At 45.8% G+C, this 17474-nt stretch overlaps 1 protein-coding gene across 1 annotated transcript; it reads right to left on the bottom strand.

Moving 5' to 3' along the window:
• Positions 1 to 15257: 15257 nt before the first annotated feature.
• Positions 15258 to 16265, bottom strand: LOC122929197 (olfactory receptor 11L1-like). Its single transcript, XM_044282703.1, has one exon. The coding sequence runs from the start codon at positions 16263 to 16265 to the stop codon at positions 15258 to 15260; it is 1008 nt and encodes a 335-aa protein (XP_044138638.1).
• Positions 16266 to 17474: the final 1209 nt, after the last annotated feature.

The following is a 17474-nucleotide window of genomic DNA, read 5'->3' as shown; positions in this document are numbered from 1 at the left end:
AGTTCTGAGCTCTGTATTTGCTTTGTATTGGAATTGATGGGGATTTTTTAAATTGTCTGCATTATTTCTAATAAACTATTAAGAGACTTTATTATGATTTTTTATTTTATGTATTAAAAACCCATACAACTTAAAAAAAAAAGATAAATAATGTTTTTTCTATAAAAAATTATCCAGCCGATCGCTTTTAGTCTGATCATAATGAAGCAACGGCTTTATCATCTGGGGTGTGGCAACATTGGCAACACACTCATAAAGGTGATGATCATTGTGATACGCAAGCCCCTTCACCACAACAAGGTACTGATCACGAAGGGGAATTGACACATGTATGTTTTTTTTTCTTTGTTTTGTTTTTTCAGCCACAGTGCAGCACCAGAGACAAGAAAAATTAGGCATGTACACATGCCTGAAAAACTAGGTATTGTAGCAGTGGCCGGAAAAATTTATGTTTTCCAGGCAGAAAGGGGACTAAAATATTGCGGCTTGAACCCTAGTTGGTGGCGGAGAATTCACGAAAGTCATCCGGTATGCAGACATTAAATACAGCAGCGTGGGGACCATTTTGAGGCCAAGGCATGTCATCAGGCCTTTTGCTAGTCAAACATATCCCCCACTGTCAATCCCTTCGGGATCCATGCCTCATTCATCTTAGTGAAGGTGAGGTAATCAACACTTTTTTGACCAAGGCGACTTCTTTTGTCAGTGACAATGCCTCCTGCTGCACTGAAGGTCCTTTCTGACAGGACACTTGAAGCGGGGCCGGCCAGAAGTTCTATCACAAACTGGGATAGCTCAGGCCACAGGTCAAGCCTGCACACCCAGTAGTCAAGGGGTTCATCGCTCCTCCGAGTGTCAATATCTGCAGTTAAGGCGAGGTAGTTTGCTACCTGTCTGTCGAGTCGTTCTCTAAGGCTGGATCCCGAAGGGCTGTGGCAATGTGTAGGACTGAAAAAGCTCTGCATGTCCTCCATCAACAACACTTCTGTAAAGCGTCCTGTCCTTGCCGCCGTGGTCGTGGTAAGAGGAGGATTACTTTCACTTCTTCCCCTGTTAGATTCCCGTTGTGCTGTGACATCCCCCTTATAAGCTGTGTAAAGCATATTTTTTAGTTTGGTTTTGAACTGCTGCATCCTTTCTGACTTTCCGGTAATTTGGTAACATTTCCGCCACTTTCTGCTTATGCCGGGGGTCTAGTAGAGTGGCCACCCAGTATAGGTCGTTCTCCTTCATCCTTTTTATACGAGGGTCCCTCAACAGACATAACAGCATGAAAGACCCCATTTGCACAAGGTTGGATGCCGAGCTACTCATTTCCCGTTCCTCCTCCTCACTGATGTCATTGACGGTCTGTTCTTCCCCCCAGCCACGTACAACACCACGGGTCCCAGATAGGTGACAACAATGAGCACCCTGGGATGCCTGCTGTGGTTGGTCTTCCTCCTCCTCAAAGCCACATTCCTCCTCTGACTCCTCTTCCTCATACTCCTCTTGCAGCGTTGCCGCAGGTCCGGCAAGCGATGATGACAAGGCTGTTTCTGGTGGTGATGGTGACCACAACTCTTCCTCTTCACGCTCATCTACAGCCTGATCCAGCACTCTTCGCAGGGCACGCTCCAGGAAGAAAACAAATGGGATGAGGTCGCTGATGGTGCCTTCGGTGCGACTGACTAGGTTTGTCACCTCCTCAAAAGGACGCATGAGCCTACAGGCATTGCGCATGAGCGTCCAGTAACGTGGCAAAAAAATTCCCAGCTCCGCAGAGGCTGTCCTAGCACCCCGGTCATACAAATACTCGTTGACGGCTTTTTCTTGTTGGAGCAGGCGGTCGAACATTAGGAGTGTTGAATTCCAACTGTGTCGGGCTGTCGCAAATCAAGCGCCTCACTGGCATGTTGTTTCGGCGCTAATGTCTGAAAAGTGCACCATGGCCGTGTAGGAATGCCTTAAATGGCCACACACCTTCCTGGCCTGCTTGAGGACGTCCTGTAAGCCTGGGTACTTAGTCACAAAGCGTTGTACGATGAGATTCAACACATGTGCCATGCACGGCACATGTGACAACTTGCTCAAATTCAATGCCGCCAACAAATTGCTTCCATTGTCACACACCACTTTGCCGATCTCCAGTTGGTGCGGGGTCAGCCACTGATCCACCTGTGCGTTCAGGGCAGGACAGGAGTGCTGGTCCGGTGTGGCTCTCTGCTTTCAGGCAAGTCAACCCCAAGACAGCGTGACACTGTCGTATCCGGGATGTGGAATAGCCCCTGGGGAGCTGGGGGGATTCAGTTGATGTGCAGCCAGACGCCGCAGCAGAAGAGGACTCAGCCGAGGAGGTTATGGCAGAGGATGGAGTAGGAGGAGTAGAGGAGGTGGCAGTAGGCCTGCCTGCAAGTCATGGCGGTGTCACCAACTCCGCTGCAGAGCCACGCTATTCCATGCTTGGCAGCCGTCAGCAGGTTGACCCAATGCGCAGTGTAGGTGATATACCTGCCCTGACCGTGCTTTGCAGACCAGGTATCAGTGGTCAGATGGACCCTTGCCCCAACACTGTATGCCAGAGATGCCATGACTTCCTTTTCAATCACTGAGTAGAGGTTTGGGATTGCCTTATTAGAAAAAAAAATTGTCCGGGTACCTTCCACTGTGGTGTCCCAATAGCGACAAATTTTTTGAAGGCCTCAAACTCCACCAGCTGGTATGGTAAAAGCTGGCGGGCTAAGAGTTCCCGTCAAGCCAGCTGTCAGACGCCGGGCAAGGGGGTGACTCTGTGACATTGGCTTCTTACTCTCAACTATTTCCTTTACAGACACCTGACTGTGGGCAGATGAGATGGAACTGCTGAAGGTGAGAGGCGGAGTGGCGGGTGGTTGAGAGGGGGCAAGGAGGACAGCAGTGGTTGACGTGGCTGAAGATGCTGGACCAGGAGGAGGATGGTGGCTTTGAGCTTGTGTGCTGCTTCTACTCGTCATCATGTGTTGATCCCATAGGCGTTTGTGATGTGCGATCATGTGCCTTCGCAAAGCAGTTGTACCTAGGTGGGTGTTGGATTTCCCACGACTCAGTTTCTTTTGGCACAGGTTGCAAATGGCATCGCTGTTGTCAGAGGCAGACACACAAAAAAAATGCCACACTGCTGAGCTTTGCAATGACGGCATTCTGGTGGTGGCAACAGCATGCGTTGATTGGCGTGCTGTCTGGCTGACCCCGGGTGCCGATACATGCTGTCTGACTGTGCCACTAGCTCCTTGCGACGACCTCCCCCTGCTTCCAACTCGTCTCCTCCTTCTCTCTGTCTCCCCTTCTGAACTTTCCCCCTCTTCTTCTTCTCTTCGAGCAGGCACCCACGTGGCATCCACGGACACATCGTCATCATCAACCACTTCACTTGTATCTGACACCTCAGCAAAGGAAGCAGCAGCGGGTACAACATCATCATCATCATCACACTGTACGTCCATGTGTGTAATGCTGCCTGACTGAGACATATCCCTGTTAGCTACATCCCCTGGCAATAATGATTGCGCATCACTAATTTCATACAACTGATGTGCAAATAACTCCTCTGAGGGATCAAGTGAAGCGGCTGTGGTGGCTGTGGTGGAAGAGGTGGTGGTGGTGGCGGCGGGCGGGAGAGTGGTGACCAAAGCTGAGCTGGAGGAGGATGGTGTGTCAAGCTGTTGAAGATTGGGTGTCCTAAGTAAGCCAGTCAACTATTTTCTCCGAATTTTTGGGGTTCATGGTACGTGGCCTCTGAACACTGGGCATTATTCCAGGGCCAGTGGAAATCACAACACCACGATCACGACAGCCCCTGCGGAGTGGCCTGCCTCTGCCTGACATTTTTTTTTAGATAAGTGGTACTATGCGTGCAAGGTACTGTGCCACCTTATATAAGTTGTGGGCAGTGGGCACAGTACAGTCTGTGTGGGCCTGACACACACGGGCTTGCAATTTTCAAAAGTGATAATATCACAGAAATTTTTTTATTGAATTTTTTTATCTGCAAGGTATTTGAGTGAGTCACACCCTGTAACGGTATGAGTGCAGGCCTAGCCAGTGGCCACAATACAGTATGTGTGGGCCTGACACACACGGGCTTGCAAATGTGATTATATCACAGAAAAATATTAAATAGAATTTTTTTATCTGCGAGGTATTTTCTGTCACACCCTGTATGAATGGTGTGCACACAGTACTGTCTGTGACTGAGCCTGCAGCCTCTCACACACGGGCAGCCAGGCAACTGCAATATATATATATACAGTGGCGGAAATAATTATTTGACCCCTCACTGATTTTGTAAGTTTGTCCAATGACAAAGAAATGAAAAGTCTCAGAACAGTATCATTTCAATGGTAGGTTTATTGTAACAGTGGCAGATAGCACATCAAAAGGAAAATCGAAAAAATAACTTTAAATAAAAGATAGCAACTGATTTGCATTTCATTGAGTGAAATAAGTATTTGAACCCTCTAACAAAAAAAGACTTAATACTTGGTGGAAAAACCCTTGTTTGCAAGCACAGAGGTCAAACGTTTCTTGTAATTGATGACCAAGTTTGCGCACATTTTAGGAGGAATGTTGGTCCACTCCTCTTTGCAGATCATCTCTAAATCCCTAAGGTTTCGAGGCTGTCTCTGTGCAACTCTGAGCTTGAGCTCCCTCCATAGGTTTTCGATTGGATTAAGGTCCGGAGACTGACTAGGCCACTCCATGACCTTAATGTGCTTCTTCTTGAGCCACTCCTTTGTTGCCTTTGCTGTATGTTTTGGGTCATTGTCGTGCTGGAACACCCATCCACGACCCATTTTCAGTTTCCTGGCAGAGGGAAGGAGGTTGTCGCTCAGGATTTCACGATACATGGCTCCGTCCATTTTCCCGTTTATGCGAATAAGTTGTCCTGTGCCCTTAGCAGAAAAACACCCCCAAAGCAAAATGTTTCCACCCCCATGCTTGACGGTGGGGACGGTGTTTTGGGGGTCATAGGCAGCATTTTTCTTCCTCCAAACACAGCGAGTTGAGTTAATGCCAAAGAGCTCTATTTTGGTCTCATCAGACCACAGCACCTTCTCCCAGTCACTCTCTGAATCATTCAGGTGTTCATTGGCAAACTTCAGACGGGCCTGCACATGTGCCTTCCTGAGCAGGGGGACCTTGCGAGCCCTGCAGGATTTTAATCCATTGCGGTGTAATGTGTTTCCAATGGTTTTCTTGGTGACTGTGGTCCCTGCTAATTTGAGGTCATTAACTAACTCCTCCCGTGTAGTTCTAGGATGCTTTTTCACCTTTCTCAGAACCATTGACACCCCACGAGGTGAGATCTTGCGTGGAGCCCCAGAGCGAGGTCGATTGATGGTCATTTTGTGCTCCTTCCATTTTCGAACAATCGCACCAACAGTTGTCACCTTCTCTCCCAGCTTCTTGCTAATGGTTTTGTAGCCCATTCCAGCCTTGTGCAGGTCTACAATTTTGTCTCTGACATCCTTGGACAGCTCTTTGGTCTTTCCCATGTTGGAGAGTTTGGAGTCTGCTTGATTGATTGATTCTGTGGACAGGTGTCTTTTATACAGGTGACTAGTTAAGACAGGTGTCCTTAATGAGGGTGACTAATTGAGTAGAAGTGTCTAACCACTCTGTGGGAGCCAGAACTCTTAATGGTTGGTAGGGGTTCAAATACTTATTTCACTCAATGAAATGCAAATCAGTTGCTATCTTTTATTTAAAGTTATTTTTTCGATTTTCCTTTTGATGTGCTATCTGCCACTGTTACAATAAACCTACCATTGAAATGATACTGTTCTGAGACTTTTCATTTCTTTGTCATTGGACAAACTTACAAAATCAGTGAGGGGTCAAATAATTATTTCCGCCACTGTATATATATATAAAAAAATAAAATAAAAAGCAGACTGATGTACCAGCCCTGAAAAGGGCTTTTTGGAGTGCTGTCTGGACGCTGTCCTTACAGCAGATGAGTCTGTGGACACAGAACACTGCCCTAGCTAACGCTTTCCCTATTAGATCAGCAGCAGCTGCACTGTCCCTCCTCTCTCTGTGAATACAGCTTCCGAATGAATCTAAAATGGATGCTGTCCAGGAGGTGGGAGGGTCTGGGAGGGAGGGTCTGCTGCTGATTGGCTGGAATGTGTCTGCTGACTGTGAGGTACAGGGTCAAAGTTTACTCAATGATGATGTATAGGGGGCGGACCGAACATCGCATATGTTCGCCCGCAGCGGCGAACGCGAACAAGCAATAATCGCCGGGAACTATTCGCCGGTGAACTATTCGCCGGTGAACTATTTGGGACATCACTATTTAGGACTACACTGGTTCAGGCCGTGTGAGATACTCCCTCTACATACAGGGGTTTGATTCAGGTATTTGAAAAACAACCATTTTGGGCAAACAACTTTAATTGCGGCCTAGTCTGCATCTGTACGTGTGAGATACACCCTTTACATACTGTCGTTCTATTCTACTATTAATTAAACAACCATTAGTGCAAGATCCTAAATTAGAAAAATATGAGGAGAGCGTCAAATAAGGGACGTGGCCCAGGTCGTGGTGCTGCTGGTGGATCTCCTGTTGCAGGGAGAGGATGTGGTCGATCTGTGCCAGCTACACGCACAAGTGAAACCCCTTCCTCAGGTGCGAGTAGGCTACAAAACCTGCAGCGGTATTTGGTCGGGCCTAATGCTGCTCTATGCATGGTGAGGCCTGAACAAGTACAGGCGATAGTAGATTGGGTTGCTGACAGTGGATCCAGTTCCTTCACATTGTCTCCCACCCAGTCTCCTGCTGAAAGACCACAGTTGGCACCTGCAGCCGATGTCTATTAGTCTTTCACCTCACCCCCTTGCAAATCAGCCAAGCAGTCTGAGCCCCAAGTCATGCAGCAGTCTCTTCTGCTCTCTTTTTGATGACTCTGTTAGCAGTGTTTCCCAGGGCCATCCACCTAGCCCTGCCCCAGAAGTGGAAGAGATTGAGTGCATCGATGCCCAAACACTTATCTTTCAAGTTGAACTTATCTTTCAAGATGAGTACATGGGAGGACCATCGCAGAATGTCTCGGATGATGAAGATAAACAGGTGCCAACTGCTGGGGCTTTCGAAAGTGTGCAGACCGACAAGGAAGGCAGGGGTGAAGACTGGGTGGAAGATGATGTGGAGGACGATGAGTTCCTCAACCTTTCATGGAATCAAGGTCATGCGAGTGACCTATGTAGTTCGGAGGAAAAGCCGGTGGTCGCACAGAGTCACCAGCACAGCAGAAGAGGGAGAAGGGTGCAAAAGCGGAGCCGCCGTCCTCTAGACAGTACGCCTGCTACTGCCCACCGCAGCGAGGGACCAAGCACACCAAAGTCAGCTCCAAGGACGACAAGACACGAGTGGTTTGAACGCTGTGCAATTAGAGCCTGTAGCAAGGCATAAACGTTCTCAACCTGAGCACAACCTGCATAACCAGGCATTTAAGTGCAAAGCACGATCTGCATTGGAGTAGACACCTCAAAAACCAAGAAAGGTATCTGGCTCCTCCTGCTTCCTCTTTTGCTGCAGTCGCGGCCTCTTCATCCACCTCTGGAGTGACAGTGCCACCTGCCACCCCGCAAATAGAGGATCTGCCAGCAACACCAACACCTGGGTCACCAAGCATCTCCACAATATCCCACGGAAGCGTTCATCTCTCATCTCCGAAACGCTGAAGAGGAAGAGGAAGTACCCCCCTACCCACCCACGATCCCTAGCCCTGAATGCCAGCATTTCTAAATTACTGGCCTTTGAAATGCTGTCATTCCGTCTGGTGGAGACGGATAGTTTTAAAGGCCTTATGGCGGTGGCTGTCCCACAGTATGTAGTGCCCAGCCGCCACTACTTTTCAAGGCGAGCCATCCCTTCCCTGCACAACCAAGTAGGGAACAAAATCAGGTGTGCACTGCGCAACGCCATCTGTGGCAAGGTGCACCTGACTAAGGATATGTGGACCAGTAAGCACGGTCAGGGCCGTTATATCTCCATAACAGCACACTGGGTAAATGCAGTCGCGGCTGGGCCTGAGGTTTATAGCAGTTTGGCGCATGTCTTTCCACCACCGAGGATTGCAGGGCGCTTCAGTTTGCCTCTTGTTGCTTCCTCCTCCTACTCTGCTTCCTCATAATCTACCAGCTCCTGATCCGGTCAGCCTAACACCTTCACTACCAACTTCAGCACAACCAGGGGTAAACGACAGCAGGCAGTTTTAAAACGTATCTGATTGGGGGACAAACCCCCACACCGCGCAGGAGCTGTGGACGGGCCTTGAACAACAAACCGAAGAGTGGTTTGTGCCAGTCAGCCTCAAGCCCGGCCTGGTGGTGTGCGATAATGGGCGAAATCTCGTAGCAGTTCTGGGGCTCGCCGGTTTGACGCACATCCCTTGCCTGGAGCATGTGCTGAATTTGGTGGTGCAGAGATTCCTTAAAATTTACCCTGATATGTCAGAGCTGCTGCATAAAGTGCGAGCCATCTGTGCGCGCTTTTGGCGTTCTCACCCTGCTGCTGCCCGCCTGTCAGCGCTGCAGTGTAACTTCGGCCTTCCCGCTCACCGCCTCATATGCGACGTGCCCACAAGGTGGAACTCGACCTTGCACATGCTGGACAGACTGTGCGAGCAGCAGTCGATAGTCGAGTTTCAGCTGCAGCGCGCACGGGTGAGTCGCCCGGCGGAACAGCACCACTTCACCACCAATGACTGGGCCTCCATGCGAGACCTGTGTTCCTTGTTGCGCTGTTTCGAGTACTCCACCAATATGGCCAGTGCCTATAATGCCATTCTCAGCGTTACTATCCCACTTCTATGCCTCCTTGAAAAAATGCTCCTGGCGATGATGGAAGAGGATGTGGCACAGGAGGAGGAGGAAGAGGGATGATTTCGTAGGGTTTCCAGCCAGTCATTCCCAAGTGGCTCCGAGGATGGGTTCCTGCACCCACAAACCCAAAGTACACAATTGTATAGCCAGGGCACAGTTCTGGAGGATGATGAGGTGGAGGATGAGGAGGAGGAGATGGAGGAGGACGAACCATGTCAACAGCAGGGTGGCACCCAGACCAGCTCATGGCCATCACTGGTGCAAGGATGGGGGGATACAGAGGACACAGATGATACACCTCCCACAGAGGACAGCTTTTCGTTGCCTCTGGGCAGCCTGGCACACATGAGCGGTTACATGCTGCAGTGTCTCCGCAACGACCGCCGAGTTGCCCACATTCTAACTTGTGCTGATTACTGGGTGGCCACGATAATGGATCCCCGTTACAAGGACAACGTACCGTCCTTAATTCCGTCACTGGAGCGTGATCGTAAGATGAGCGAGTACAAGCGGATGCTGGTAGATGCGCTGCTGGAGGCATTCCCACCTGACAGCAAGGGCACAGTGGAAGCACAAGATGAAGGCAGATGAGGAGGAAGAGGTCGCCAAGCAGCTGGGGCACCACCAGCACCTCAGAAGGCAGGGTTAGCATGGCAGAAATGTGGAAAAGCTTTGTCAGCACACCACAACAACCTGCACCATCAGCTAATATGGAACGTCTTAGCAGGAGGCAGCATTTCACCAACATGGTGGAGCAGTATGTGTGCACACTCCTACACGTACTGAATGATGGGTCTGCCCCCTTCAACTTCTGGGTCTCCAAATTGGGCACATGGCCTGAGCTTGCCCTTTACGCCTTGGAGGTACTGGCCTGCCCTGCAGCCAGTGTATTATCTGAACGTGTGTTTAGCACGGCAGGGGGCGTCATCACAGACAAGCGCAGCCGCCTGTCAACAGCCAATGTGGACAAGCTCATGTTCATTAAAATGAACTAGGCATGGATCCCTCAGGACTTGTCCGAACCTTGTGCAGAATAAACATGTATACCGGCACTAACCAGCCATTATTATACTGCAGCGCAATTGCTCATTCTTGTATTTTGGATATTTCACACTCTTTTGGAGAGTACCTTAATTAAATTTTTTTTTATTAAAACCAAAATCCTATGTTGGCTACCTCATCCTCCTCCACCGCCGCTTCCACCTACTCTGCTACGTCCACCGCCTCCTCAAACTCCTACTCCATATGGACCTCCACCTCATAAATCATTATTTTTTTTTTGTACATGTTTTATTTGATATCATTTCACTACTTTGTCATTTACATTTTCTTGTGAAATTCACCAATTTTTGGGTGTGATGTACCACTGCTATGCATAGTAGGCCGGTTAAAAAAATAAAATTGTCATTAACATTTTCTGGTAAAATTAACCAATTTTTGGGTGTATAGTACCACTGCTATACCTAGTTGGCCGGTTAAAAAAGTAAAATAAAATTGTCATTAACATTTCCTGGTGAAATTCACAAATTTTTGGGTGTATAGTACCACTTCTATACCTAGTATGCCGGTTAAAAAAAAAAAATGTCATTAACATTTTCTGGTGAATTTAACCAATTTTTGGGTGTATAGTACCACTGCTATACCTAGTAGGCCGTTTAAAAAAACAAATAAAAAATTGTCATTAACATTTTCGGGTGAAATTCAGCAATTTTTTGGATAGGTGACAGGGAATAACATTTCTGAAATGCTTCTTTAATTGATGCGCGCCACCTCCTTTGATTCAATGCTTAAAATTAAACAAGTTGTACCACATTTAAGGTTCAATACTTTGTCCCACATTTCCGCTATTCTCTTTTTGCCAACATTTGCACCTCAATAGCTTTTCCCACAATTCCGCTTGACTCTTTTGGCCACATTTGGGCTTCTGTAATTTGTACCATATTTGAGCCTCAATAGCGTTTCCCACATTTCTTCTTGATCCCAAATTTTTTAAATAAGTTTATCTCCCTTAAATTTTGGGCTCTTTTTCTCACACCCCCTCTCCGGCCTAGGACCCTGATTCCCCGCCACCCGTGATCACCATGGTAGGCACAAAAAAGAACATTGAAAGTTGATAGAGCAGATATCAAATTGGATCATGAACATCATGGGGACGTGCGACATGGTGGAGCAGTAAGTATGCACACGCCTACACGAACTAACTGACAGGAGTCAGCCCCTGCAACTTCTGGGTCTACAAATTGGGCACATGGCCTGAGCTTGCCCTTTACCCCTTGGAGGTGCTGGCCTGCCCTGCAGCCGGTGTATTGTCTGAACGTGTGTTTAGCATGACTGGAGGGTTATATTTCCCAATGTATTGGGGTGTACCCTAATTAAAAATATAAAAATACATTTTAAAACAAAAAGTAGTGTAGCTGCCTCCTCCTCCTTCACCGCCGCTTCCACCTACACTGCCACATCCACCGCCTCCTCAACCTCCTACTCCATATGGACCTCGTCCTCCTAGATCAAGATTATTATTTTTTATTTTTACATATTTTATGTTATTTAAAGTCATTTCCCTATGCGCATTTGTTTGCAGAGCACTTGCCATGCTCTTAACCACATTTTGATGACATTTGCAGCCCTCTAGCCCTTTCCATGACATTTTTACAGCACTTTTAGTGCTCAAAAGTTCGGGTCCCCATTGACTTCAATGGGGTTCGGGGTCAAGTTCGGGTCCTGAACTCAAACTTTTTTCCGAAGTTCGGCCGAACCCGTCGAACCCGAACATCCAGGTGCCTGCTCAACTCTAATTGTGAACATACCCTATAACTGAGATAAGCACGAGAAGCTGTGGGCCTCAAAAACTGTCACTTAACTCTTTTACTGTAGAAATGGCCACATTAATTGCCATGGCAGCTATAGCTTCATCATGTTTGCATCAGTATCACTATATGAGGTCTGTTTTTTGACAAGACAAGCTGTAGGGTTTTAGGTTACCGGTTCCCACCCTGCTTTGTAAAAGTGCTGTGTAGCTGGTGAGTCATTCTCATAAACCCGTGTGCATTTACAGTTTTGGAATGGCATAGACTACGTCAGAACTTCACCGCGTCATTCTATGCCATTGGTTTTGAATGATGACCTTTATGGCATGTAGCAAAATGTGTTACAGTCTCATGTAAGTGTCAGTCAGCTCACCTCACGTGCAAACGATGATTCCTCGACTGGGAGTATGGTACTTCTTATACAAAACTTAGTGGCACTCCACTTATTGTGTGCTGAGAGTCGGGTTCCCACCCCGTTGATCAGTAGACAAAAAGCTCTAGCACATTCCACTTGATATGCAAATCAGTTGTTCTTTATTAAGATGGCTGGTGAACAAGTAGCGGCCTTTTTCAAGCTGGAGCCTGCTGTTCAAAAGCAAACACTTATGTGTTTCAAGTATAGACCACTCTTCAGAGAGGATGGTGGCCAATAATGTGGCCTCTCTTGAACAGCAATCATGCTATGAGGTCTACACTTGAAATGAGTAAGCAGTTGTGGAGTTGGTTTGTCTCTTATGTGTCTTCAAAAAAACTGCAAAAAGTTTTTACCAATCTTTGAGAAAGCTGCATGTCTTGTGTTTATCTATAAAATGTATTGCAACTCCTGAGTTCCTAAGTGCAGAAAAGTGTAACCAGGTATTTCTTCCACTCCCATTTCCCTGTCTTTTGAAGCAACTAGAAGATAATAGGTTTCCAGTGTTTGGACTTTTTTGGCTATGAAACTTCAACCTTCTTCTAATTTTTTTTATTTGCTGTTTTTTTTTTTTTTTTTTTTTTTACCATATTCCATAGAGAAAGTTATTTTGGGTTTGATGTAAGTGACACATTTTTTTCAACTCTTGTAGTCTTGCACAGTGATGAGCGGCAGGTGAATATTCGAATTTGTGATATTTCGCAAATATTTGGCTGAATATTCGTCATATATTCGCGAATTCTTGAATTTGTGATCTCCAGTCATTATTTTCTTGATTGCGAAAATCAGCAATCGGAAAATTTGCAATAAAAATTTTTGATACAAAAATTTGCGATCAACACTACTCCTAAAGTCAAAGATATTGCAGCCATCTCATTGGCCCACAAGCAAGAAGCAGTGAGGGTACTGATGAAAACAAAATCTAGAATATTCGTGATTACGAAGATATAGCACTGTATTCTAGATATTCGCAATAAAAATTGCGCAATATTCGCAATAAAAATTTGAGATTCGAATATTCACGATCAACACTAGTCCTGCAGTGAGTCAATGGATCACCGATACTGCAAGACAAGCCAATGGACTTGTGAGATATAACCATGACTGGTGGGGAGAGCTGTAGCTTTCATTAGTTTATATATCTCTCAACATTGAAATTGCAGCAAGAACACACTGTAAGAAAAGGCAGTAGATGTCGCTACGTTCTGTAAATGATCACATTTTCAAGCATCTAGCTCCAATCTGTACCATGTGGAAGTGGCATAAGAGCTAGATAATGTACTGATAAACATTAGACTTTCATATATTTTAGATTCATTACACACAACTGAAGTAGTTCAAGCCTTTTATTGTTTTAATATTGATGATTTTGGCCACAGCTCATGAAAACCCCAAATTCCTATCTAAAAAAAATAGCATATTTCATCCGACCAATAAAAGAAAAGTGTTTTTAATACAAAAAAAGTCAACCTTCAAATAATTATGTTCAGTTATGCCCTCAATACTTGGTCGGGAATCCTTTTGCAGAAATGACTGCTTCAATGCGGCGTGGCATGGAGGCAATCAGCCTGTGGCACTGCTGAGGTGTTATGGAGGCCCAGGAAGCTTCGATAGCGGCCTTAAGCTCATCCAGAGTGTTGGGTCTTGCGTCTCTCAACTTTCTCTTCCCAATATCCCACAGATTCACTATGGGGTTCAGGTCAGGAGAGTTGGCAGGCCAATTGAGCACAGTAATACCATGGTCAGTAAACCATTTACCAGTGGTTTTGGCACTGGGAGCAGGTGCCAGGTCGTGCTGAAAAATGAAATCTTCATCTCCATAAAGCTTTTCAGCAGATGGAAGCATGAAGTGCTCCAAAATCTCCTGATAGCTAGCTGCATTGACCCTGCCCTTGATAAAACACAGTGGACCAACACCAGCAGCTGACATGGCACCCCAGACCATCACTGACTGTGGGTACTTGACACTGGACTTCAGGCATTTTGGCATTTCCCTCTCCCCAGTCTTCCTCCAGATTCTGGCACCTTGATTTCCGAATGACATGCAACAGTCCAGTGCTGCTTCTCTGTAGCCCAGGTCAGGCGCTTCTGCCGCTGTTTCTGGTTCAAAAGTGGCTTGACCTGGGGAATGCGGCACCTGTAGCCCATTTCCTGCACATGCCTGTACACGGTGGCTCTGGATGTTTCTACTCCAGACTCAGTCCACTGCTTCCGCAGGTCCCCCAAGGTCTGGAATCGGTCCTTCTCCACAATCTTCCTCAGGGTCCGGTCACCTCTTCTCGTTGTGCAGCGTTTTCTGCCACACTTTTTACTTCCCACAGACTTCCCACTGAGGTGCCTTGATACAGCACTCTGGGAACAGCCTATTCCTTCAGACATGTCTTTCTGTGTCTTACCCTCTTGCTTGAGGTGTCAATGATGGCCTTCTGGACAGCAGTCAGGTCGGCAGTCTTACCCATGATTGCGGTTTTGAGTAATGAACCAGGCTGGGAGTTTTTAAAAGCCTCAGGAATCTTTTGCAGGTGTTTAGAGTTAATTAGTTGATTCAGATGATTAGGTTAATAGCTCGTTTAGAGAACCCTTTCATGATATGCTAATTTTTTTAGATAGGAATTTGGGGTTTTCATGAGCTGTATGCCAAAATCATCAATATTAAAACAATAAAAGGCTTGAACTACTTCAGTTGTGTGTAATGAATCTAAAATATATGAAAGTCTAATGTTTATCAGTACATTACAGAAAATAATGAACTTTATCACAATATGCAAATTTTGTGAGAAGGACCTGTATATATGTATTAGGAAAGTATCAAAGTAATAAATAAATAAATAAATCATAGTTACCTCACTCTTCCCCAGCAGCTCCCATTCTCATGCTTCCTAGTCCTAAATTAGTGTCTACTTCTTGGTGTCTTCGACATGCAGGAAATGACCACTCCCAGCCAGTCACTGACTGAGTTGGGTCACTGCTTGGCCAGTGGTAGGCTGATTGTCAGGGATCAGTAAGGAGAGTATGTTAAAAAATAATACCTTTTATAAGATTTGCTAAATTGCCTCCATACAACATGCAAATTGTACAGGGTTTTAATATGGCACCCAAAGAAGTCTATTATAATACAGAACCATAGGAACTATGTAACCCCACATACTGTAGGCTTCAGGAACACACTTCTACCATGTTCTTGGCATCTAGTTATTGGATTTAAAAAGGCAAGGGAGGTGTCTCTCTTTAAAAAGTAAGACAGAAAGGCCAATAGTCCGATTGTCATGAAATATTGCAAAAAAGTTAGTCAACATTTTTTTAAAAGCCTGCTTAATATCGGTATTACTCAGACTGTAAATCATAGGGTTAAGGAACGGAGTTACTACAGTGTAGAACAGGGACAGAAATGTCTTTGCATTTTGCTTGCGTGGAAACACATAAATAGTAATAAGGGATCCATAATATAGAGACACCACACTGAGATGGGCACTACAGGTGGAGAAGGTCTTCTGCCTCCCGGTCACAGAGGGGATCTTCAGTATGGTGAAGATAATGTACACATAGGAAACTATTATAACTATAACAGGACAAATCGCAAGGAAAATAACCAGAAACAAAGTCTCCAATTTCATTATAAAAGTATCTGAGCAGGAAAGCTCCAGTAAAGGTTCCAAGTCACAGAAGAAATGGTCAATGATATTTGGCCCACAAAAATCCAAACAATTCACTGTCAAATAAATCATCAACACTGTAGCTAAAATTACCAACCAACAGAATAAAATGGCTCTTACACAAAATGTGAGGTCCATGACCATGGGGTAATGTAGAGGGTTACAGATGGCCTGATACCGGTCATAGGACATCACGGTCAGGAGAAGACATTCCAATGCCTCGGAGGCTGAAAAAACATAAAATTGAGTCAAGCATTCAATAAAAAGCACAGAACTTCCTTTATTCAAGAGAATGTAGAGCGTGTTGGGTACAATGGTGGTGGAGAGAAGAATATCTGTGAGGGAGAGTTGCGTGAGGAAAAAGTACATGGGAGAGTGGAGAGATCTGCTGTAAGACACCACCAGAATGATGAGGAGGTTTCCACATATCGTCACACAGAAGATGGCCAGAAGAAGGAAAAAGAAGCAAAGAGTAAAACTTTGTAAATTCTGAAATCCCAATAGCAAAATCTCAGTCACTTTAGTAAAATTGTGATATTCCATATTCATGGAGAAGAATTTTCAAATGTTTTCAGACTATAAGAAAGAAATTGGAGTTGAATATTTTAGAGACCCAAAGGTTTCCCTTCCTTTACACTTATTGTCAGACTTCATCATTTCTTTTTTTTTTTTTTTTTTTATATATTTTATTAATTTATAATGCAAAAATTCATATCCATATTACATTTACAGTATTATAAAATCCTTCAGTCCGTAAATTTGTGATTTACAACATAATTAAGAATAATTCCATACAAATATCCATGCTTATGGAGACAACAGAAATACAAATGGAGATCTCACTTGCTGGGGGAAAAGCGGGATACGTCCGTCATCCACAGCCTAATAAGGCAAAGCAAACGCACAAAACATCCCACTTGGCATATTATTGTCTATAAAGGGCAGAGGTCAGGGGCCCGCAGCCCGGGCGGCCACCAGGGAGCGAGCGCGCACCCCGCACACTCTCCCCCGAACATGGGTGAGAAAATTGACAGGATTAACAGCCATGTAACCATTCATCCGATGCTCACATTAACCGTACGTAGCGGGCTTACTGCAATCTTTGATCGCAAGCATTTCATAAGACAAACTTGGGGGTCCAGCAGTCTTCTGTCACAGTGGTAAAAGAACCTCTTACATATTTTGCTGCCTCATCCCCATGTGATTAAAATTAAGAACTTAATGCCCGACTTAACCGTACCTCACATATGTCCACATTAGTGTCTCATATATAAAGGGACTCAACTCAAGTATCACTCGGTGATCACCGGCATTTAAGGAAAATGTAGGCAAGAATACCACCTAAAACCGGCTCTGTCCCGTTGAGAGAACACCTCTTGGTACCCATACAACATGTGTCATATCACTGCCTGCAGTCAAGCCGCATGTCTGACAGAGAGAGCCGCATCCTAGGGCACACCCAGTCACCGGGCCGCCCAAGATCCCGAGCCCCGGGTCCCCACCCATAAACCGCACAGTGCTATGGTTTGATTGAAAATTTTAGCCATTATTTAATGCCGGAAGGTCCCGCCATCCTCCAGCATTCCTAGAGATACTCCAGTACCCAGATGTAACTTCACCTCCTTTACCATTTACGATTCATATAGAAAAGGCCGGACTAATAAGATCGTCCCCAGCCCACCCCGCCAACCCCCCCCCCCCCCCACCTTGCAGGAAAAATATAAAGAAAAAAAAAGGGAAATTTATAAAAAT

Source organism: Bufo gargarizans, chromosome 2, assembly GCF_014858855.1.
Source record: "Bufo gargarizans isolate SCDJY-AF-19 chromosome 2, ASM1485885v1, whole genome shotgun sequence".
In the NCBI taxonomy this organism is placed as follows: domain Eukaryota; kingdom Metazoa; phylum Chordata; class Amphibia; order Anura; family Bufonidae; genus Bufo; species Bufo gargarizans.
The sequence above is the reverse complement of the archived record's forward strand: the minus strand, read 5'-3'. Positions and strand labels throughout refer to the sequence as shown.

Bases quoted from the DNA above. Each gene is read 5' to 3' on its own strand.
- LOC122929197 (XM_044282703.1), bottom strand. From the start codon at position 16,265: ATGGAATATCACAATTTTACTAAAGTGACTGAGATTTTGCTATTGGGA.